General features: G+C 50.3%; 1 protein-coding gene and 1 long non-coding RNA gene across 2 annotated transcripts; both read left to right on the top strand.

The window, feature by feature from the left end:
- The first annotated feature begins 629 nt into the window (after window positions 1-629).
- On the top strand, window positions 630-3,122 carry LOC106628466 (ostricacin-2-like). Its single transcript, XM_088053215.1, has 3 exons — window positions 630-872; window positions 2,535-2,622; window positions 2,992-3,122. The coding sequence occupies exons 2-3, from the start codon at window positions 2,565-2,567 to the stop codon at window positions 3,120-3,122; spliced, it is 189 nt and encodes a 62-aa protein (XP_087909341.1). The 5' UTR covers window positions 630-872; window positions 2,535-2,564.
- Window positions 3,123-15,242: 12,120 nt separating this feature from the next.
- Window positions 15,243-16,885, top strand: LOC106628465 (uncharacterized). Its single transcript, XR_015772250.1, has 4 exons — window positions 15,243-15,349; window positions 15,429-15,516; window positions 16,022-16,130; window positions 16,647-16,885. It is a non-coding gene; the product is annotated as an uncharacterized LOC106628465 (long non-coding RNA).
- Window positions 16,886-24,536: the final 7,651 nt, after the last annotated feature.

Below are 24,536 nucleotides of genomic sequence, written 5' to 3'. Positions count from 1 at the left end.
TCAAAAGAGTATTTCATTTTCTGCCTTACTCAAAAAGCAGACTCATACATGCCAAAACCATAGAGATCGAGTTATCTGGGGGTGTCCAGCCTGGAGAAGGGACTGGGGAGACCCCATCCAGTGCCCCAAGGAGATCCAAAAAATCTGGAAAGGGACTTTGGGCCAGGGCCTGGAGTGACAGGAAAAGGGAGAATGGCTTCAAACTGACAGGACAGGGTTACACCAGATATTGGGAAGAAATGCTTGGCTCTGAGGGTGATGAGGCCCTGGCACAGGTTACCCAGAGAAGCTGTGTATACTACATCACTAGAAGTGTTCAAGGCCAGGTTGGACAGGGCTTGGAGCAACCAGGGAGAGCAGAAGGTATCCCTGCCCATAGCAAGGGGTGGAATCTTATGTGCTTTCAGGTCCCTTCCAACCCAAACCAGTCCAGAATGAATCTCTGGAAGAAGGACTCAGTTCCCCCAGGACTGCTCTGGTGCCTGTGCCCCCATCCCCCATCCCAAGGATTTCCCAGCTGGCCCCACAGCCCATTGCTGCTGTGCCATGGGTGTCACAAGAGGTGTTGCATGGGGACAACGGTGACATTGATTGCAACAGCCCCAGGAGGCACCTCAGCCCCTGGCCCTGCAGCAGGGAGGGAGCAGGGCCAGCCCCAGCACCCCCACACACACGGGGCACTCCTGGGTTGGCCCAGGCCACTTGTGCCAGCAGCAACTGGGGCCTGTCCCACCCCCTGGAACCAGGACAAAACCAGCGCATTTGGGGCAGAGGGAGAGTCCCTGAACTGGACTCTTCACACAAGAGATTCCAGGTGGGTTTATTACAAACCATTTCTGCCTTGGTGTGCTCTGAGCCAACACCTTCATCAGGTAGGTCACTGGGGAGTCACTTCTGGGCCACCAAGACACTTCCCTGCCCTCTTGTTTCTTCCTGGGTCAGTGCTGCATGGGGAGTGGGATTGATGGGAATCCTGGGAATAATCACAGTTAGGAATAGACACAGTCCCAAGTGAGCTGGGAAGAATTTACTGACTTCAGGAAAGCAGAGGAGATAGTGCAGGGTGTTTGAGGATCATCCAGCTTTGGGCTGACTGGGAGGATTGTCATGGGGTAGCTTTACCTTTAAGACAGCTTTGAGAGCTAAGGAAGTTGAAACTGCTGGTGGCTGATGGGAGTTTTTCCTCCTGACCAATTATCGGTCATTTCTAAGAATTGACAGCAGTTTTGACCATTAAAAAGTGTTGTAGTGCATCTAAAAATCTTGGTCAACTTAAAAAAAAAAAAATCTTAAAAATCTTAAGTCAACTTGTAAACACCCCTTTAAGATGTACAGTCAGAGCACTCTCGTTCTCTTTTGTTTCCAGCTTTTGAGAAGGTAAAAAGGCTCTGTCGTGGCCTCTTCTTTCCCCCCCCCCTTTCAGGCCGGAGAAGGCTGCAGAGGACGAAGAGGGAGGGAGGGAAGGAAAAGAAGCTTGGCTTAGTTTTCAGTTTCTGCTGCTGGACTGAAACCTGACACCGTGAACTCTTGCAGCTTTTCTAAAGCTTTTAATTCTTTTACTACCTGGATAAGACATACAGATTACTCCTTTTCTCAGAAAGACAGAGAGAGAGAGAGAATCAACATGAAGAAGACATCATAAAACCACCAAAAACAGTGAGGAAAAGAGTTAAGTTTTAAATGGGGAAGAGAGAATAAGGAGATGCTTTACAGCTGAAATATCTTTCTGTTAAAGCTATGGAGATGGACAATAGTAGTTTAAAAAGACTCCTTTAATTCATGACAGAGTATTGGGAGGAATGGAGTGTTCAAAGTGTGGATTTTAAGCAAGAGAGAAAGTAATTGTAATACAGTGAGGTGCTTGGAACAGGGTTGAGCGAAGATTTGAGGCCTTGAGAGGCAATGAGAAAACTGTTTGCAGGGAAGCTCACAGAGACAGATGAAGAAGACTTTTGCCTTAGAATAACTCATCCTTAAAATGACATCCCTAGACTCATGGCCCATACACACCTCAAAGTGATGTGAAATGAGAGGAGTGAACTCTGATGAGAGATTTCCGGGCAGCTGGCATTGGAGAAATAGAAAACTATAACAAAAATAGTTTTCTTGTGAGAAACTCCATAGATTGGCAGAAGGAGACTTCTGTTTCTCTGCAAAGACTGATGAGAAGACTGTAGCAAGAATTGAGACTGTTTTTGACCACCAAGGTTCTGGGGTTTTTTGTCTCTATGTTGTCACATGTACAAGGGAATGGTCAAGTAGTGGGAGATAAAGTGTTTTCTGGAAGTTTATTCTGGTGTTCTTGTAGTTTGTTAATAAACTTTCTTTATTCCTTTTTAAGTTTTAAGCCTGTTTTGCTATTGCTCTAATCCATATCTCACAGCAAAAAATAAGTAATTTTTTAGTTACTGGTTTAAAACCACGACAGGGGTGAAGTGCATTGGATAAGATTTCATTTAGCTTGGCCTCTCCAGGCACAAAGATTCTCCTAAATCCTTGACCCTGCTTTGGTTCTTGGTGTGTCCCCTCTGCAGCCCCAAGAAGACCCAGGACAGGCATCAGCCATGCGGATCCTCTACCTGCTCTTCCCCTTGTTCCTCCTGTTGGTCCACAGTGCTGCAGGTGAGAGGGACAGAGGGGAGATGGCTGAGGTGTGAACCCCTGTCACTGGGGTTTTCCAGCTCCTGGTAAGCGACCACAATTCTCAGGTATTGATAACATTTCAGAGGCACTTGCTGTGAGGAGGATCTGGGCAGCTGAGGATGCAGCACAGCAACTCCTGTAGCTCATGTTACTCCTTCCCTCTGCCTTTCTCCACATGCACATCTTGCTGTAGAAGAAATGGACTCCGACTGGAGAGTTTAGGATGTTGGGTTTGGTGCTCAGTTCCCACTCAAGACTGGGACTCAGAGCCAGCACTGGTTCCTCTGGAACCAGATACATTTTTAACAGTTACGCCATACTCACTTTGAGTCTTTCCTCCTTCTGCAGGATCCTCCTCAGGACCAAAAAATGATAAGCAATGTAGGCAAGAAAAGGGATTCTGCTCACTTCTACATTGCCCTTTCCCCTATGGCATTGCGGGAAAATGTTCCAGATTTTACTTTTGCTGCAAAAAGTAAGTTTTGGAATGACAAAAGCTGCTGTCTTGGCAGAAGCTGTTTAAAGGCCCCTGAGTAGCAAAAGGCTCAGCACCCTTCAGGCTACAAACCAGAGCTGAGGGGAGGGAAGAGAAGGTGCTTGGAGTGGCCCTGAGTGGGGCTGCAGCAGCCCCAGGTCAGCCAGGGCCTCCCCAGTCTCCTCCACCCCCAGGACCTCATTCAGACGTTGCAGAGGACTCAACCACTCGCCAAAGAGTGAAGCCTTCCCTGTCCTTGGGCAGCACTGAGGACATGATCCAGGTCTTGCTGCACCTGCACAGACCTGGAGCCAGGGCTGCCAGCACTGAGAGCCCAGGTCCAACCTGTCTGCACCAAGGACTGCACCTCACCTGCCCTGAGCCTGAGGCTGCTGCACCACACCCTGGGCATTGCAGAGGGCAGGGGGAGAGAGGGACGGGGAAAGTTACACCACATGATGTGCTTCTTTGCTTTCTTCTGACAGTCGCCGGGTTTGAAACCCTGAAATTCCCAAGCAGGATTTACCCCTCGCTTCTGGCTGCTGGACCCATCTCCTGATGTCCCTTCCTGTCCCTGCCCGTACCATGCCCAGCTGGGGTGACAGCAGCAGTGGCAGCTGCTCCTGCTGGGTGCTGCTGGGCTGGAGCCCTGTGGTGCCAGCCCCGCTGTCTTTGGGGCAGGGGCTGCTTTTCCCGGCTTGAATAAAGACGAGCACTTTGGCATTGCAGGCCTGGGCCGTGTGTGTGTGTGTGTCCTGCTGCTGGAGGGCTGCTGGGTGGCACTGGCCTGGGGGTGGTGCTGGGGCTGAGCAGTGGCTGTGTCCCTGGGGATGCTCCTGCCTGGCCCTGGTCTGGGGATGCTGAGCCTGGCAGTGCCTGATGGACCAGGCTGGCTGGGGTGCCTTTGCTGGAGCTGTCCTGCAAATGCTCCCTCTGGGGAATTGGGATCCCTCTGCTGCTCCTGCCAGTCCCAGATGTCCCTTGTCCCTGACAGTCACGGCCTCATGTGCTGAGCTGTGCTGGGGGCAGTGTCCCTTAGTGGGCATGGCCATGGTGACCCACAGGAGCCATCCCTGCTCCTTGTCCTTGTCCTGTTCCAGCCCCACAGCCCTCCCTGCTGTGGCTGTGCTGCTCCACACCCCATCCCACCACACAAGAGGAGGAGGAAGCTGTTCAAATCTTAGGCTGACATGGGAAAAGGTGCCATATTGCTGTGGAAGTGACCAAATTTGTTTGCCCAGGGGAGTGACAATGCTGTGTTCCATGAAAGGCAGGGGTCTCTTCCTGTCTGCGAAGCAAACCTCAGGTGTTTGATTCCCTGACTGGTTCAATACCTGTGTGTGTCCACAGACACGGCTGTAGGGGAGCAACCAGGGACCCTGCCTGGCTCACTGAAGACTTTTCCTCTCAAGAATCATAACCGTAAAATTACTGTTGTTTGAAAATACCTCTAAGAATATCGAGTCCAACCATCAAGCCAGGACTGTAAACCTGGCTAAACCTGTTACCTTAGCAAACCAACACTAAACCATGTGCACAATGCCACAGCCACACAGCTTTTAAATTCCATCCAGGAATGGCGACTCCACCACTACCACGGGCATGCACATTCAAAACATCATCACCATTCCTACAAAGAAATTACTCCTCATACCTAGACTAATTCCTTCCCTGCTACTACTTTAGACCATTTCTTCTGGTTCATTTTCACCTGGCTGAAGAGCCTGACCCCAAAAAATGTTTACACTGCCATTCCTTTCCTGAACTAGACAATCTGGTGATGGCTGTCCAATCATCCCTGCCTACAATGGCCATTCCTTTCCCTGTGATCACCTTTCCTGGCACTGACACTAGAGCTGCCATCACAAGCTCTTTTCAGCCCTGCACTGCCGAGCTGCTCCCCCAGCCCAGGGGCTCCTTGGCCCAGAACATCTGTGATGCTGGATCCATTGGATCCAGACTGATGGCATGCAAAGTCAGCTCATGGGTTTCTGAGAGCGCACAGAGGGGAACAGAAAAGTCAAGAGGGAGAAAAGGAGGAATGCTGGGTCATTGGGTCACTAAGAAAAATAATTTAGTTGGCATCTGTTAATTGGGTAAATGGACATATAAAAAACCTTGAAAAGAATTTTTGTTAGCCTTTTTCCCCTTTCTATCATAGTGCACATAGCTCCTTGTGCCTTATAATGCTGATAAGGAAAGAATAAACAACTGAGACCGAACAAGAGAAAACTGCCTCCCTCTCGCCAGTCTTCAGTTCAAGGGGAAAAAGAACCTAACCCAAAAGTCCTTAATGAGACAGAGGAAGACCTTTTTTTCAAGTGTGCATGAAATTTTATTTTCTCCCTTTAATTTTTTTAATTCCCCAGACAAGACTTTTGAGGTGAAAGGAGAGGTAAATCTTTCCATTCACCATACAAAGCTGAGCAGGTTTGCAATATTCAGTCAGATCTTCCACATCCCACTCCGGGTATTTATAATATCAATAAAATGAGAGGATGCAAAGAAGCAAACCATTTCATCATTTCTCCTCTTCTCAGCATGAATCACTCTCCCATGTCCATCCCATCCCTCTCTGTTGTGTCCATCCCATCTCTCTCCTGCCCAGCCCGTTGCTGCTGTGCCATGGGTGTCACAAGAGGTTGCATGGGGACAACGGTGGCATTGATTGCAACAGCCCCAGGAGGCACCTCAGCCCCTGCCCCTGCAGCAGGGAGGGAGCAGGGCCAGCCCCAGCACCCCCACACACACGGGGCACTCCTGGGTTGGCCCAGGCCACTTGTGCCAGCAGCAACTGGGGCCTGTCCCACCCACCAGCACTGCTATAAATCCAGCCTGTCTGGGGCAAAGCAGCATTCCCTGGCCCCAAGGGCATCTGGACACAGCCATTCCTGGTGGGTTTGCTGCTGCCTCAACACCCAGACCTTCTCCAGGCAGGTGAGTGCGGGGTCTCTTTCCAGAATCCTGCCCACACAGGGCCCTGCATGGCCCCATTGCCTTGGTGTCCCCTCTGCAGCCCTGTGAAGACCCAGGAGAGGCAGCACCCATGAAGATCCTGTTCCTGCTCTTCCCCCTGATCCTCCTGTTGGCCCAGGGTGCTGCAGGTGAGAGGGAAGAGGGGAAATGGGGAAAGTGTAAACCTGCACCAGGGGCAATTCAAAGTCCCTGGAAGTGACCGTGTTTGTGGGGGTGATGAGAAGGTAACAGGGGACTGAGGTGAAAGAGGTTTCTTGAAATGGACACCAATTTGGGCTGGAGAGAGCCCATGGAAACAGAATCCTGGTTTGTTCTGTGGGTTGGGGATGTGGAATGTTGCCTGCCAGCTGTGCTGAGATGGGAATGCAGCTGGGAGTCAGCACGGCTCTTCCTCGACCTCACGTTGGTCCTTTCCACTCTCTGCTCAGGAGTGCCCTCACTTTAGGGCTACAGGGACCTTCCAGGTGAGAAACATTGCAGTTAGAGATTTGACTGGGAGGAGGTTGGAAATGAGCCCTTCTCTTCTCCTGAAATGCACCAGCACCAGGAAGCATCAACCTGTCTGTAGCCACTCTCTGCCCTCTCCGATTATTACTTTAATTGTTCTCTGTGCATCCTTCCCCATGGGAACAGGCAATGAAACTAGCTGCTGGGAACTACACGGCTTCTGCACTAGGAATACTTGCCCCGAGGGTACAAGTTTTGTGGGAAGATGTTCACCGGGTCTTGTGTGCTGCAAAAGGTAAGGAGCAGATCCTTGAGTGAAGAAAGATTTTCTTCCTTTTTTCTCAGAAAGATCTGTTCCAGATTTCTTTGTTGAAAACTCATGATAAATACTCTCCTGAATTGATGCTTTGAGAGAGAGGCCCAAGAAGGGAGGGGAAAGTCCCTGTGGGTTTGATCACCTTCACTGAGGCTGCAGGAACTCCAGGTCAGCCAGGACATCCCCAGTCTCCTCTCGTCCCAGAGAGCTCATGGAGGCTTTGCAGAGGGCTCACCCAAGCCACACAAGAAACATTCCCTGTCCCTGGGCATCACTGAGGACATGATCCAGGTCTTGCTGCACCTGCACAGACCTGGAGCCAGGGCTGCCAGCACTGAGATAGCCCAGGTCCAACCTGTCTGCACCAAGGACTGCACCTCACCTGCCCTGAGCCTGAGGCTGCTGCACCACACCCTGGGCATTGCAGAGGGCAGGGGGAGAGAGGGACGGGGAAAGTTACACCACATGATGTGCTTGTTTCTTTTCTTCCTACAGACTCTGGTTTTGAAACCCTGAAATTCCCAAGCAGGACTTGCCCCTTCCTTCTGGCTGCTGGACCCATCTCCTGATGTCCCCTCCCGTCCCTGCCCGTACCATGCCCAGCTGGGGTGACAGCAGCAGTGGCAGCTGCTCCTGCTGGGTGCTGCTGGGCTGGAGCCCTGTGGTGCCAGTCCCGCTGTCTTTGGGGCAGGGGCTGCTTTTCCCAGCTTGAATAAAGACGAGCACTTTGGCATTGCACGCCTGGGCCGTGTGTGTGTGTGTCCTGCTGCTGGAGGGCTGCTGGGTGGCACTGGCCTGGGGGTGGTGCTGGGGCTGAGCAGTGGCTGTGTCCCTGGGGATGCTCCTGCCTGGCCCTGGTTTGGGGATGCTGAGCCTGGCAGTGCCTGCTGGGCCAGGCTGGCTGGGGTGCCTTTGCTGGAGCTGTCCTGCAAATGCTCCCTCTGGGGAATTGGGATCCCTCTGCTGCTCCTGCCAGTCCCAGATGTCCCTTGTCCCTGACAGTCACGGCCTCATGTGCTGAGCTATGCAGGGGGCAGTGTCCCTTAGTGGGCGTGGCCATGGTGACCCACAGGAGCTGTCCCTGCTCCTTGTCCTTGTCCTGTTCCAGCTGTGTCCCTCCCTGCTGTGGCTGTGCTGCTCCACACCCCAGCCCACCAGCTATGAGCAGGAGGAGGAGACCGTGCAGGTGTTGGGCTTACATGTGAACTGATTCTAATGGACCATGGCCTGCAAATGTCCAAATTTTTTTTTTCCCCACAGGTAAAAAACAGGTTGTCTTCTCCTTTGCAGTGGTCTAGGTTCTCTGATTTGAGTTTCTTGGCTAATGCCCTAAATAATGTGGTGGGTTTTGTGTTGGCTAAAATTACTTGTGCCCTTACTCATTTTTGGTTGTTAGATATGGATCACGAGGAGGGAAAATAGGCTTAAAACTTAAAGGTATGAAGAAAACTTTATTAACAGATCTAAAAGAATAAGCAGCATCAGAATAAAACTTTTACAACACTTTTCCTCCCATTGTCTTTTTTCTTTTTCGACTGACAACATAGACACAAAACATGGGATTTTAAATTAGTTACTCCCTCTACAATAGTATTTTATTAATTGTTGTAGGGAAAGGAGGGCTTTTTTTGCTATGCTATGGATCCATTTTTACAAGAAACAGTTCTCTTGTTGCCTTTGATTTCTAAGAATAGCAGCTCCCCAGGTGTCATAGTTTTAAAGCAGTAACTAAAAAAATTACTAGAAAGCTTACTTATTTCTTGCTGTGAGATATGGATTAGAACAAGAACAAAACAGGCTTAAAACTTAAAAGGAATAAAGAAAGTTCATTAACAAAACTACAAGAATAAGAACACCAGAATAAACTTCCAGAAAACTCCTTTATCCCCCACTACTCAACCATTTCCTTGTTCACATGACAACATAGAGACAAAAAACTTTGGAACTTTGGTGTTTAAAACAGTCCCAATTCCTGCTAGAGTCTTTTCATCAGCCTTTGTAGAGAAACAGAAGTCTTCTTCTGCTAATCTATGGAGTTTCTCACAAGAAAGCTATTTCTGTTATAGCTTTCTATTTTTCTGATGCCAGCTGCCCAGAAATCCTGCCATCAGTTCACTCCTCCCATTTCACATCACTCTGAGGTGTGTATGGGTCAATGAGTCTAGGGATGTCATTTTTAAGGATGAATTATTCAAAGGCAAAAGTTCTCTTCATCTGCCTCTGTGAGCTTCTCTGGAAACAGAAGTTTTCTCTTTACAACAGCCCCAAATCTTCAACTATTACTTCTCCCCTCTCTGTTCCAGCACCTCACTGTATCACAATTACTCTACCTTTTGCTCAAAATCCACACTTTGAACACTCCATTCCTACCAATATACTCTGTGATGAATTAAAGGAGTTTTTTTCAGAACACTATTGTCCATTTCTACAGCTTTAACAGAAAAATATTTCAGCTTAATTAAAGCATCTCCTTATTCTCTACCTCTTCTGAAGGAGCTCAATTCTTTTCTTTACTGTCTCTAATAGTTTATAAAGTCTCTTTACATGTTGATTACTCTCTTTGTCTTTCTCTGGAAAAAAAGGATTAATCTGCAAGTCTCATCTGGGTAATGAAAGGATTAAAATCTTGCCCAGGCTTTTGTAGATGGTTCTGTGACCTCTGCCGGAGCAGCAGCTGGAGCTGTCTGCGATGGAAGATTCTTCATGGCTGCTCTGGAGAGTGTGGTCACTGTCTCAGCCCGCCGCAGGTCAAGAGCTTTTTCTCTCTTTACTCGGCAGCCTGTTGTGAATTCAGTCCCAGCAAAAACTGCAGCCGAGCCAGGGACCGGCCTGGCCCGGCCAGAGCCACGGCAAGCCCCGCAGGCCCCATCTCCTGGCCGGGAGCCGCGGCAGGCCCAGCCCAGCCCCTGCCCGGGCCGCATGGGCTGGGCAGGGGACGGGAAGCCAGCTGGAGCTCAGTTACCGTTCACAGCCAGGAAACCAAGAGACAAAGAAATTCCCAGGCTTAGGTCTTAAGGTGGTGTTCACAGGTTGATCTCATTTTTAAATGGTTAAAACTGCTGTCAGTTCTTAGAAATGGCCAGCTGTTGGCTAGGAGAAAAACTCCCATCAGCCGCCAGCAGTTTCAACTTCCTTAGGTGTTTCTCTTTGTTTTCTTAAATGCCAATCTATCACACCAGGAAACGATTTGTAATAGTGAAGTTTTCCCTTTTCCACAGCCTTCTTACATTTGTGTTTATGGGCCATGTTAACTTATGGGGTATTATTTTAAGGATGAGCTGTTCAAAAGCAAAGGTTCTCTTTATCTATCTCTGCAATTATCTTTATCTCTGGGAACAGAGGTCTTCTTCTCTCCCTGGGGGCAAAGGGTCTTTATTACTATTTTCTTTTTCTCTGTTTAAGCTTCTTGTGGGATTACAGTCTCTTCAGTATTTATTTTGTTTCATCATGCATACCTCTGCTCACATTTGCACTTTGAACACTCTGTCCTCCCTACTTTCTCATGAATTAAAAGGGATATTTTAGTGTATTATAGTTTGTTTTTATGGCCTTACCAAAAGAACTTGTACCTTCAATACTAGGGCATCTCCTCATTCTTTTTTCATGTGAAATTTGACTCTTTTTTTACTGACCTTGATGTCTTCACGCTTTTTATGCGTCATTACTCCGTCTTTTTCCCTCTTCCGAGAGGATCAAGGTCTGCAGGTGTAACTTCTGCAGTGAAAGGGTTAATATCTGGCCCAGGCCTGCAGATGGTCGTGGGCAGTGGCCGCAGCAGTCGGTGATGGATTTCAGGCTGCACTGGGCCTCTCCCTCTGCCCGGTAGCCGCTGGTGGGGGCGGCCTGGCCCGGCCTGGAGCCGCTCCCGGGGCCTGGCAGACCCCAGCTCAGCACAGGCTTCAGTGTGTGCAAAGCAAACGTCAGGCATTTGATTCCCTGTGTGGTTCAATACCCATGTGTGTCCATGTATTTGTTTATAAAGGAGCAACAGGGGCCCCTGCCTGTTTCACTGAAGGTTTCCTCTTTAAAGAACCAGAGAATCACCGAACCAACAATGTTGGGAAAGACCTCTAAGACCATCAAGTCCAACCATTCCCCCAGCACTGCCAAGCCCAACACTAGTCCATGTCCCCAAGTGTCACATCTACATGGCTTTTAAATCCCTCCAGGGATGGTGACTCCATCACTGTCCTGGGCAGCCTGTGCCAGTGCCTGAGTGCCTTTTCAGTGAGGATGTTGATTCCAATTTCCAGTCTAACCCTTCCTAGGTACAATCAAGACCATTTCCTCAGGTCCTGTCAGTTCTTAGCAGGGAGAAGAGACAAACCCCAAAAAAGCTTCCCATACCATTACTTTCCGAATCTGGAGAGTTTGGTGGGCAGTGTTCAGAGCATCCCTGCCTTCCGTGGCCTTTCCTTACCCTCTGCAAACCCTGAAATTTTATTTTATCCATCTTCTGTACAAACTCCTCAGATAAGACTTCTGAGATGAAATGAGAGGTTAATCTTTCCTCTCAGCGTACAAAGCTGAACACATTTGCAATATTCAGTCCAGTCTTCCACATCCCTCTCTGAGTACTTATAGCAGAAATAAAGTGAGAGGATGCAAAGAAGCAAACCATTTCCTCATTCCTGCTCTTCCCAGCATCAACCCAGCTCCCTTGTCCATCCCATGCCATTCCTCCCCTATCCATCCCAGCCTGTTGCTGCTGTGCCATGGGTGTCACAAGAGGTGTTGCATGGGGACAACGGTGACATTGATTGCAACAGCCCCAGGAGGCACCTCAGCCCCTGCCCCTGCAGCAGGGAGGGAGCAGGGCCAGCCCCAGCACCCCCACACACACGGGGCACTCCTGGGTTGGCCCAGGCCACTTGTGCCAGCAGCAACTGGGGCCTGTCCCACCCACCAGCACTGCTATAAATCCAGCCTGTCTGGGGCAAAGCAGCATTCCCTGGCCCCAAGGGCATCTGGACACAGCCATTCCTGGTGGGTTTGCTGCTGCCTCAACACCCAGACCTTCTCCAGGCAGGTGAGTGTGAGATCTCTTTCCAGAATCCTGCCCACACAGGGCCCTGCATGGCCCCATTGCCTTGGTGTCCCCTCTGCAGCCCTGTGAAGACCCAGGAGAGGCAGCAGCCATGAAGATCCTGTTCCTGCTCTTCCCCCTGATCCTCCTGTTGGCCCAGGGTGCTGCAGGTGAGAGAGAAAGACGGGAAACGGGGGAAAGTGTGAGCCTGCACTAGTGGGAATTCAAAGTCCCTGAAAGTGACCGTGTTTGTGGGAATGATGAGAAGGTAGCAGGAGATTGAAGTCAGAGGTGTTTCTGAAGTGAGTTTCCGACTGGACACCATTTTGAGATGGAGAGATCCAAGGGAAATAAACATGGATGTGGGATGTAAGGAGTCCCTGCCTGACTGCAAGCATACCCTGCTCTACCAGATTAGGCCTGTAATAGATGTCTGTGCTTTTGCCTACTGAAACAGGAAGTACAGCAAAATGCAGGCGCCAAGGAGGATTCTGCAGCTTTGACAGTTGCAGCTTCCCAACAAAACCTATTGGAAAATGTTCAGGAGGCAGTGTGTGCTGCAAGAGGTAAGGACCAGATCCCTGCCTAAAGAAAGTTTCCTCCTTTTTCCCCAAAAAGATTTGATACAAATTTCTTTCAAACTTAGAATTACTGGAAGTAGCCTAAAAGAGAAGGTACAAATCCTTGAGGGGTTTGGAGCTGCCCTGAGTGGGGCTGAAGGAGACACCGGAAAGCCAAGGCCTCCCCACTCAACAAAGCCACTAAAGAGGGAAACCTTCATAGTCCTTGGGCAGCACTGAGGACACGATCCAGGTCTTGCTGCACCTGCACAGACCTGGAGCCAGGGCTGCCAGCACTGAGATAGCCCAGGTCCAACCTGTCTGCACCAAGGACTGCACCTCACCTGCCCTGAGCCTGAGGCTGCTGCACCACACCCTGGGCATTGCAGGGCAGGGGGAGAGAGGGACGGGGAAAGTTACACCACATGATGTGCTTGTTTCCTTTCTTCTTACAGTATCTGGGCTTGAAACCCTGAAATTCTCAAGCAGGATTTACCCCTCGCTTCTGGCTGCTGGACCCATCTCCTGGTGTTCCCTCCCGTTCCTGCCTATGCCGTGCCCTGCTGGGGTGACAGCAGCAGTGGCAGCTGCTCCTGCTGGGTGCTGCTGGGCTGGAGCCCTGTGGTGCCAGCCCCGCTGTCTTTGGGGCAGGGGCTGCTTTTCCCAGCTTGAATAAAGACGAGCACTTTGGCATTGCAGGCCTGGGCCGTGTGTGTGTGTGTGTCCTGCTGCTGGAGGGTTGCTGGGTGGCACTGGCCTGGGGGTGGTGCTGGGGCTGAGCAGTGGCTGTGTCCCTGGGGATGCTCCTGCCTGGCCCTGGTCTGGGGACGCTGAGCCTGGCAGTGCCTGCTGGACCAGGCTGGCTGGGGTGCCTTTGCTGGAGCTGTCCTGCAAATGCTCCCTCTGGGGAATTGGGATCCCTCTGCTGCTCCTGCCAGTCCCTGATGTCCCTTGTCCCTGACAGTCACGGCCTCATGTGCTGAGCTGTGCTGGGGGCAGTGTCCCTTAGTGGGCATGGCCATGGTGACCCACAGGAGCCGTCCCTGCTCCTTGTCCTTGTCCTGTTCCAGCCCCACAGCCCTCCCTGCTGTGGCTGTGCTGCTCCACACCCCATCCCACCACACAAGAGGAGGAGGAAGCTGTTCAAATCTTAGGCTGACGTGTGAAAAGGTGCCATATTGCTGTGGAAGTGACCAAATTTGTTTGCCCAGGGGAGTGACAATGCTGTGTTCCATGAAAGGCAGGGGTCTCTTCCTGTCTGCGAAGCAAACCTCAGGTGTTTGATTCCCTGACTGGTTCAATACCTGTGTGTCTCCACAGACACGGCTGTAGGGGAGCAACCAGGGACCCTGCCTGGCTCACTGAAGACTTTTCCTCTCAAGAATCATACCCGTAAAATTACTGTTGTTTGAAAATACCTCTAAGAATATCGAGTCCAACCATCAAGCCAGGACTGTAAACCTGGCTAAACCTGTAACCTTAGCAAACCAACACTAAACCATGTGCACAATGCCACAGCCACACAGCTTTTAAATTCCATCCAGGAATGGCGACTCCACCACTACCACGGGCATGCACATTCAAAACATCATCACCATTCCTACAAAGAAATTACTCCTCATACCTAGACTAATTCCTTCCCTGCTACTACTTTAGACCATTTCTACTCGTTCATTTTCACCTGGCTGAAGAGCCTGACCCCAAAAAATGTTTACACTGCCATTCCTTTCCTGAACTAGACAATCTGGTGATGGCTGTCCAATCATCCATGCCTGCAATGGCCATTCCTTTCCCCGTGATCACCTTTCCTGGCACTGACACTAGAGCTGCCATCACAAGCTCTTTTCAGCCCTGCACTGCCGAGCTGCTCCCCCAGCCCAGGGGCTCCTTGGCCCAGAACATCTGTGATGCTGGATCCATTGGATCCAGACTGATGGCGTGCAAAGTCAGCTCATGGGTTTCTGAGAGCGCACAGAGGGGAACAGAAAAGTCAAGAGGGAGAAAAGGAGGAATGCTGGGTCATTGGGTCACTAAGAAAAATAATTTAGTTGGCATCTGTTAATTGGGTAAATGGACATATAAAAAACCTTGAAAAGAATTTTTGTTAGCCTTTTTCCCCTTTCTATCATAGTGCACATAGCTCCTTGTGCCTTATAATGCTGATAAGGAAAGAATAAACAACTGAGACCGAACAAGAGAAAACTGCCTCCCTCTCGCCAGTCTTCAGTTCAAGGGGAAAAAGAACCTAACCCAAAAGTCCTTAATGAGACAGAGGAAGACCTTTTTTTAAGTGCGCATGAAATTTTATTTTCTCCCTTTAATTTCCAATCTCCCCAGACAAGACTTTTGAGGTGAAAGGAGAGGTAAATCTTTCCATTCACCATACAAAGCTGAGCAGGTTTTGCAATATTCAGTCAGATCTTCCACATCCCACTCCGAGTATTTATAATATCAATAAAATGAGAGGATGCAAAGAAGCAAACCATTTCCTCATTTCTGCTCTTCTCAGCATGAATCACTCTCCCATGTCCATCCCATCCCTCTCTGTTGTGTCCATCCCATCTCTCTCCTGCCCAGCCCGTTGCTGCTGTGCCATGGGTGTCACAAGAGGTTGCATGGGGACAACGGTGGCATTGATTGCAACAGCCCCAGGAGGCACCTCAGCCCCTGCCCCTGCAGCAGGGAGGGAGCAGGGCCAGCCCCAGCACCCCCACACACACGGGGCACTCCTGGGTTGGCCCAGGCCACTTGTGCCAGCAGCAACTGGGGCCTGTCCCACCCACCAGCACTGCTATAAATCCAGCCTGTCTGGGGCAAAGCAGCATTCCCTGGCCCCAAAGGCATCTGGACACAGCCATTCCTGGTGGATTTGCTGCTGCCTCAACACCCAGAACTTCTCCAGGCAGGTGAGTGTGGGGTCTCTTTCCAGAATCCTGCCCACACAGGGCCCTGCATGGCCCCATTGCCTTGGTGTCCCCTCTGCAGCCCTGTGAAGACCCAGGAGAGGCAGCAGCCATGAAGATCCTGTTCCTGCTCTTCCCCCTGATCCTCCTGTTGGCCCAGGGTGCTGCAGGTGAGAGGGAAGAGGGGAAATGGGGAAAGTGTAAACCTGCACCAGGGGCAATTCAAAGTCCCTGGAAGTGACCGTGTTTGTGGGGGTGATGAGAAGGTAACAGGGGACTGAGGTGAAAGAGGTTTCTTGAAATGGACACCAATTTGGGCTGGAGAGAGCCCATGGAAACAGAATCCTGGTTTGTTCTGTGGGTTGGGGATGTGGAATGTTGCCTGCCAGCTGTGCTGAGATGGGAATGCAGCTGGGAGTCAGCACGGCTCTTCCTCGACCTCACGTTGGTCCTTTCCACTCTCTGCTCAGGAGTGCCCTCACTTTAGGGCTACAGGGACCTTCCAGGTGAGAAACATTGCAGTTAGAGATTTGACTGGGAGGAGGTTGGAAATGAGCCCTTCTCTTCTCCTGAAATGCACCAGCACCAGGAAGCATCAACCTGTCTATAGCCACTCTCTGCCCTCTCCGATTATTACTTTAATTGTTCTCTGTGCATCCTTCCCCATGGGAACAGGCAATGAAACTAGCTGCTGGGAACTACACGGCTTCTGCACTAGGAATACTTGCCCCGAGGGTACAAGTTTTGTGGGAAGATGTTCACCGGGTCTTGTGTGCTGCAAAAGGTAAGGAGCAGATCCTTGAGTGAAGAAAGATTTTCTTCCTTTTTTCTCAGAAAGATCTGTTCCAGATTTCTTTGTTGAAAACTCATGATAAATACTCTCCTGAATTGATGCTTTGAGAGAGAGGCCCAAGAAGGGAGGGGAAAGTCCCTGTGGGTTTGATCACCTTCACTGAGGCTGCAGGAACTCCAGGTCAGCCAGGACATCCCCAGTCTCCTCTCGTCCCAGAGAGCTCATGGAGGCTTTGCAGAGGGCTCACCCAAGCCACACAAGAAACATTCCCTGTCCCTGGGCATCACTGAGGACATGATCCAGGTCTTGCTGCACCTGCACAGACCTGGAGCCAGGGCTGCCAGCACTGAGATAGCCCAGGTCCAACCTGTCTGCACCAAGGACTGCACCTCACCTGCCCTGAGCCTGAGGCTGCTGCACCACACCCTGGGCATTGCAGAGGGCAGGGGGAGAGAGGGACGGGGAAAGTTACACCACATGATGTGCTTGTTTCTTTTCTTCCTACAGACTCTGGTTTTGAAACCCTGAAATTCCCAAGCAGGACTTGCCCCTTGCTTCTGCTGGACCCATCTCCTGATGTCCCCTCCCGTCCCTGCCTGTACCATGCCCAGCTGGGGTGACAGCAGCAGTGGCAGCTGCTCCTGCTGGGTGCTGCTGGGCTGGAGCCCTGTGGTGCCAGTCCCGCTGTCTTTGGGGCAGGGGCTGCTTTTCCCGGCTTGAATAAAGACGAGCACTTTGGCATTGCAGGCCTGGGCCGTGTGTGTGTGTGTCCTGCTGCTGGAGGGCTGCTGGGTGGCACTGGCCTGGGGGTGGTGCTGGGGCTGAGCAGTGGCTGTGTCCCTGGGGATGCTCCTGCCTGGCCCTGGTTTGGGGATGCTGAGCCTGGCAGTGCCTGCTGGGCCAGTCTGGCTGGGGTGCCTGTGGTGGAGCTGTCCTGCAAATGCTCCCTCTGGGGAATTGGGATCCCTCTGCTGCTCCTGCCAGTCCCAGATGTCCCTTGTCCCTGACAGTCACGGCCTCACGGCCTCATGTGCTGAGCTATGCAGGGGGCAGTGTCCCTTAGTGGGCATGGCCATGGTGACCCACAGGAGCCGTCCCTGCTCCTTGTCCTTGTCCTGTTCCAGCTGTGTCCCTCCCTGCTGTGGCTGTGCTGCTCCACACTCCAGCCCACCAGCTATGAGCAGGAGGAGGAGACCGTGCAGGTGTTGGGCTGACATGTGAACTGATTCTAATGGACCATGGCCTGCAAATGTCCAAATTTTTTTTTTCCCCACAAGTAAAAAACAGGTTGTCTTCTCCTTTGCAGTGGTCTAGGTTCTCTGATTTGAGTTTCTTGGCTAATGCCCTAAATAATGTGGTGGGTTTTGTGTTGGCTAAAATTACTTGTGCCCTTACTCATTTTTGGTTGTTAGATATGGATCACGAGGAGGGAAAATAGGCTTAAAACTTAAAGGTATGAAGAAAACTTTATTAACAGATCTAAAAGAATAAGCAGCATCAGAATAAAACTTTTACAACACTTTTCCTCCCATTGTCTTTTTTCTTTTTCGACTGACAACATAGACACAAAACATGGGATTTTAAATTAGTTACTCCCTCTACAATAGTATTTTATTAATTGTTGTAGGGAAAGGAGGGCTTTTTTTGCTATGCTATGGATCCATTTTTACAAGAAACAGTTCTCTTGTTGCCTTTGATTTCTAAGAATAGCAGCTCCCCAGGTGTCATAGTTTTAAAGCAGTAACTAAAAAAATTACTAGAAAGCTTACTTATTTCTTGCTGTGAGATATGGATTAGAACAAGAACAAAACAGGCTTAAAACTTAAAAGGAATAAAGAAAGTTCATTAACAAAACTACGAGAATAAGAACACCAGAATAAACTTCCAGAAAACTCCTTTATCCCCCACTACTCAACCATTTCCTTGTTCACATGACAACATAGAGACAAAAAAATTTGGAACTTTGGTGTTTAAAACAGTCCCAATTCCTGCTAGAGTCTTTTCATCAGCCTTTGTAGAGAAACAGAAGTCTTCTTCTGCTAATCTATGGAGTTTCTCACAAGAAAGCTATTTCTGTTATAGCTTTCTATTTTTCTGATGCCAGCTGCCCAGAAATCCTGCCATCAGTTCACTCCTCCCATTTCACATCACTCTGAGGTGTGTATGGGTCAATGAGTCTAGGGATGTCATTTTTAAGGATGAATTATTCAAAGGCAAAAGTTCTCTTCATCTGCCTCTCTGAGCTTCTCTGGAAACAGAAGTTTTCTCTTTACAACAGCCCCAAATCTTCAACTATTACTTCTCCCCTCTCTGTTCCAGCACCTCACTGTATCACAATTACTCTACCTTTTGCTCAAAATCCACACTTTGAACACTCCATTCCTACCAATATACTCTGTGATGAATTAAAGGAGTTTTTTTCAGAACACTATTGTCCATTTCTACAGCTTTAACAGAAAAATATTTCAGCTTAATTAAAGCATCTCCTTATTCTCTACCTCTTCTGAAGGAGCTCAATTCTTTTCTTTACTGTCTCTAATAGTTTATAAAGTCTCTTTACATGTTGATTACTCTCTTTGTCTTTCTCTGGAAAAAAAGGATTAATCTGCAAGTCTCATCTGGGTAATGAAAGGATTAAAATCTTGCCCAGGCTTTTGTAGATGGTTCTGTGACCTCTGCCGGAGCAGCAGCTGGAGCTGTCTGCGATGGAAGATTCTTCATGGCTGCTCTGGAGAGTGTGGTCACTGTCTCAGCCCGCCGCAGGTCAAGAGCTTTTTCTCTCTTTACTCGGCAGCCTGTTGTGAATTCAGTCCCAGCAAAAACTGCAGCCGAGCCAGGGACCGGCCGGGACCGGCCAGAGCCCGGGGCAAGCCCCGCAGGCCCCATCTCCCGGCCGGGAGCCGCGGCAGGCCCAGCCCAGCCCCTGCCCGGGCCGCAGGGGCTGGGCAGGGGACGGGAAGCCAGCTGGAGCTCAGTTACCGTTCACAGCCAGGAAACCAAGAGACAAAGAAATTCCCAGGCTTAGGTCTTAAGGTGGTGTTCACAGGTTGATCTCATTTTTAAATGGTTAAAACTGCTGTCAGTTCTTAGAAATGGCCAGCTGTTGGCTAGGAGAAAAACTCCCATCAGCCGCCAGCAGTTTCAACTTCCTTAGGTGTTTCTCTTTGTTTTCTTAAATGCCAATCTATCACACCAGGAAACGATTTGTAATAGTGAAGTTTTCCCTTTTCCACAGCCTTCTTACATTTGTGTTTATGGGCCATGTTAACTTATGGGGTATTATTTTAAGGATGAGCTGTTCAAAAGCAAAGGTTCTCTTTATCTATCTCTGCAATTATCTTTATCTCTGGGAACAGAGGTCTTCTTCTCTCCCTGGGGGCAAAGGGTCTTTATTACTATTTTCTTTTTCTCTGTTTAAGCTTCTTGTGGGATTACAGTCTCTTCAGTATTTATTTTGTTTCATCATGCATACCTCTGCTCACATTTGCACTTTGAACACTCTGTCCTCCCTACTTTCTCATGAATTAAAAGGGATATTTTAGTGTATTATAGTTTGTTTTTATGGCCTCACCAAAAGAACTTGTACCTTCAATACTAGGGCATCTCCTCATTCTTTTTTCATGTGAAATTTGACTCTTTTTTTACTGACCTTGATGTCTTCACGCTTTTTATGCGTCATTACTCCGTCTTTTTCCCTCTTCCGAGAGGATCAAGGTCTGCAGGTGTAACTTCTGCAGTGAAAGGGTTAATATCTGGCCCAGGCCTGCAGATGGTCGTGGGCAGTGGCCGCAGCAGTCGGTGATGGATTTCAGGCTGCACTGGGCCTCTCCCTCTGCCCGGTAGCCGCTGGTGGGGGCGGCCTGGCCCGGCCTGGAGCCGCTCCCGGGGCCTGGCAGACCCCAGCTCAGCACAGGCTTCAGTGTGTGCAAAGCAAACGTCAGGCATTTGATTCCCTGTGTGGTTCAATACCCATGTGTGTCCATGTATTTGTTTATAAAGGAGCAACAGGGGCCCCTGCCTGTTTCACTGAAGGTTTCCTCTTTAAAGAACCAGAGAATCACCGAACCAACAATGTTGGGAAAGACCTCTAAGACCATCAAGTCCAACCATTCCCCCAGCACTGCCAAGCCCAACACTAGTCCATGTCCCCAAGTGTCACATCTACATGGCTTTTAAATCCCTCCAGGGATGGTGACTCCATCACTGTCCTGGGCAGCCTGTGCCAGTGCCTGAGTGCCTTTTCAGTGAGGATGTTGATTCCAATTTCCAGTCTAACCCTTCCTAGGTACAATCAAGACCATTTCCTCAGGTCCTGTCAGTTCTTAGCAGGGAGAAGAGACAAACCCCAAAAAAGCTTCCCATACCATTACTTTCCGAATCTGGAGAGTTTGGTGGGCAGTGTTCAGAGCATCCCTGCCTTCCGTGGCCTTTCCTTACCCTCTGCAAACCCTGAAATTTTATTTTATCCATCTTCTGTACAAACTCCTCAGATAAGACTTCTGAGATGAAATGAGAGGTTAATCTTTCCTCTCAGCGTACAAAGCTGAACACATTTGCAATATTCAGTCCAGTCTTCCACATCCCTCTCTGAGTACTTATAGCAGAAATAAAGTGAGAGGATGCAAAGAAGCAAACCATTTCCTCATTCCTGCTCTTCCCAGCATCAACCCAGCTCCCTTGTCCATCCCATGCCATCCCTCCCCTATCCATCCCAGCTCGTTGCTGCTGTGCCATGGGTGTCACAAGAGGTGTTGCATGGGGACAACGGTGACATTGATTGCAACAGCCCCAGGAGGCACCTCAGCCCCTGCCCCTGCAGCAGGGAGGGAGCAGGGCCAGCCCCAGCACCCCCACACACGGGGCACTCCTGGGTTGGCCCAGGCCACTTGTGCCAGCAGCAACTGGGGCCTGTCCCACCCACCAGCACTGCTATAAATCCAGCCTGTCTGGGGCAAAGCAGCATTCCCTGGCCCCAAAGGCATCTGGACACAGCCATTCCTGGTGGGTTTGCTGCTGCCTCAACACCCAGACCTTCTCCAGGCAGGTGAGTGTGAGATCTCTTTCCAGAATCCTGCCCACACAGGGCCCTGCATGGCCCCATTGCCTTGGTGTCCCCTCTGCAGCCCTGTGAAGACCCAGGAGAGGCAGCAGCCATGAAGATCCTGTTCCTGCTCTTCCCCCTGATCCTCCTGTTGGCCCAGGGTGCTGCAGGTGAGAGAGAAAGACGGGAAACGGGGGAAAGTGTGAGCCTGCACTAGTGGGAATTCAAAGTCCCTGAAAGTGACCGTGTTTGTGGGAATGATGAGAAGGTAACAGGAGATTGAAGTCAGAGGTGTTTCTGAAGTGAGTTTCCGACTGGACACCATTTTGAGATGGAGAGATCCAAGGGAAATAGACATGGATGTGGGATGTAAGGAGTCCCTGCCTGACTGCAAGCACACCCTGCTCTACCAGATTAGGCCTGTAATAGATGTCTGTGCTTTTGCCTACTGAAACAGGAAGTACAGCAAAATGCAGGCGCCAAGGAGGATTCTGCAGCTTTGACAGTTGCAGCTTCCCAACAAAACCTATTGGAAAATGTTCAGGAGGCAGTGTGTGCTGCAAGAGGTAAGGACCAGATCCCTGCCTAAAGAAAGTTTCCTCCTTTTTCCCCAAAAAGATTTGATACAAATTTCTTTCAAACTTAGAATTACTGGAAGTAGCCTAAAAGAGAAGGTACAAATTCTTGAGGGGTTTGGAGCTGCCCTGAGTGGGGCTGAAGGAGACACCGGAAAGCCAAGGCCTCCCCACTCAACAAAGCCACTAAAGAGGGAAACCTTCATAGTCCTTGGGCAGCACTGAGGACACGATCCAGGTCTTGCTGCACCTGCACAGACCTGGAGCCAGGGCTGCCAGCACTGAGATAGCCCAGGTCCAACCTGTCTGCAACAAGGACTGCACCTCACCTGCCCTGAGCCTGAGGCTGCTGCACCACACCCTGGGCATTGCAGGGCAGGGGGAGAGAGGGACGGGGAAAGTTACACCACATGATGTGCTTCTTTGCTTTCTTCTTACAGTATCTGGGCTTGAAACCCTGAAATTCCCAAGCAGGATTTACCCCTCGCTTCTGGCTGCTGGACCCATCTCCTGGTGTTCCCTCCCGTCCCTGCCTGTGCCGTGCCCAGCTGGGGTGACAGCAGCAGTGGCAGCTGCTCCTGCTGGGTGCTGCTGGGCTGGAGCCCTGTGGTGCCAGCCCCGCTGTCTTTGGGGCAGGGGCTGCTTTTCCCAGCTTGAATAAAGACGAGCACTTTGGCATTGCAGGCCTGGGCCGTGTGTGTGTGTGTCCTGCTGCTGGAGGGTTGCTGGGTGGCACTGGCCTGGGGGTGGTGCTGGGGCTGAGCAGTGGCTGTGTCCCTGGGGATGCTCCTGCCTGGCCCTGGTTTGGGGACGCTGAGCCTGGCAGTGCCTGCTGGACCAGGCTGGCTGGGGTGCCTTTGCTGGAGCTGTCCTGCAAATGCTCCCTCTGGGGAATTGGGATCCCTCTGCTGCTCCTGCCAGTCCCTGATGTCCCTTGTCCCTGACAGCCATGGCCTCATGTGCTGAGCTGTGCTGGGGGCAGTGTCCCTTAGTGGGCATGGCCATGGTGACCCACAGGAGCCGTCCCTGCTCCTTGTCCTTGTCCCGTTCCAGCCCCACAGCCCTCCCTGCTGTGGCTGTGCTGCTCCACACCCCATCCCACCACACAAGAGGAGGAGGAAGCTGTTCAAATCTTAGGCTGACGTGTGAAAAGGTGCCATATTGCTGTGGAAGTGACCAAATTTGTTTGCCCAGGGGAGTGACAATGCTGTGTTCCATGAAAGGCAGGGGTCTCTTCCTGTCTGCGAAGCAAACCTCAGGTGTTTGATTCCCTGACTGGTTCAATACCTGTGTGTCTCCACAGACACGGCTGTAGGGGAGCAACCAGGGACCCTGCCTGGCTCACTGAAGACTTTTCCTCTCAAGAATCATACCCGTAAAATTACTGTTGTTTGAAAATACCTCTAAGAATATCGAGTCCAACCATCAAGCCAGGACTGTAAACCTGGCTAAACCTGTAACCTTAGCAAACCAACACTAAACCATGTGCACAATGCCACAGCCACACAGCTTTTAAATTCCATCCAGGAATGGCGACTCCACCACTACCACGGGCATGCACATTCAAAACATCATCACCATTCCTACAAAGAAATTACTCCTCATACCTAGACTAATTCCTTCCCTGCTACTACTTTAGACCATTTCTACTCGTTCATTTTCACCTGGCTGAAGAGCCTGACCCCAAAAAATGTTTACACTGCCATTCCTTTCCTGAACTAGACAATCTGGTGATGGCTGTCCAATCATCCATGCCTGCAATGGCCATTCCTTTCCCCGTGATCACCTTTCCTGGCACTGACACTAGAGCTGCCATCACAAGCTCTTTTCAGCCCTGCACTGCCGAGCTGCTCCCCCAGCCCAGGGGCTCCTTGGCCCAGAACATCTGTGATGCTGGATCCATTGGATCCAGACTGATGGCGTGCAAAGTCAGCTCATGGGTTTCTGAGAGCGCACAGAGGGGAACAGAAAAGTCAAGAGGGAGAAAAGGAGGAATGCTGGGTCATTGGGTCACTAAGAAAAATAATTTAGTTGGCATCTGTTAATTGGGTAAATGGACATATAAAAAACCTTGAAAAGAATTTTTGTTAGCCTTTTTCCCCTTTCTATCATAGTGCACATAGCTCCTTGTGCCTTATAATGCTGATAAGGAAAGAATAAACAACTGAGACCGAACAAGAGAAAACTGCCTCCCTCTCGCCAGTCTTCAGTTCAAGGGGAAAAAGAACCTAACCCAAAAGTCCTTAATGAGACAGAGGAAGACATTTTTTTCAAGTGTGCATGAAATTTTATTTTCTCCCTTTAATTTCCAATCTCCCCAGACAAGGCTGTTGAAGTGAAAGGAGAGGTAAATCTTTCCATTCACCATACAAAGCTGAGCAGGTTTTGCAATATTCAGTCAGATCTTCCACATCCCACTCCGAGTATTTATAATATCAATAAAATGAGAGGATGCAAAGAAGCAAACCATTTCCTCATTTCTGCTCTTCTCAGCATGAATCACTCTCCCATGTCCATCCCATCCCTCTCTGCCGTGTCCATCCCATCTCTCTCCTGCCCAGCCCGTTGCTGCTGTGCCATGGGTGTCACAAGAGGTTGCATGGGGACAACGGTGACATTGATTGCAACAGCCCCAGGAGGCACCTCAGCCCCTGGCCCTGCAGCAGGGAGGGAGCAGGGCCAGCCCCAGCACCCCCACACACACGGGGCACTCCTGGGTTGGCCCAGGCCACTTGTGCCAGCAGCAACTGGGGCCTGTCCCACCCACCAGCACTGCTATAA

Source organism: Pseudopodoces humilis, chromosome 3 (genome assembly GCF_049639895.1).
Source record: "Pseudopodoces humilis isolate 2021_Gansu_Grassland_sample_001 chromosome 3, ASM4963989v1, whole genome shotgun sequence".
Taxonomy (NCBI): Eukaryota; Metazoa; Chordata; class Aves; order Passeriformes; family Paridae; genus Pseudopodoces; species Pseudopodoces humilis.
Note: the sequence above shows the minus strand (reverse complement) of the source record. Positions and strands in the feature narration are given on the sequence as shown.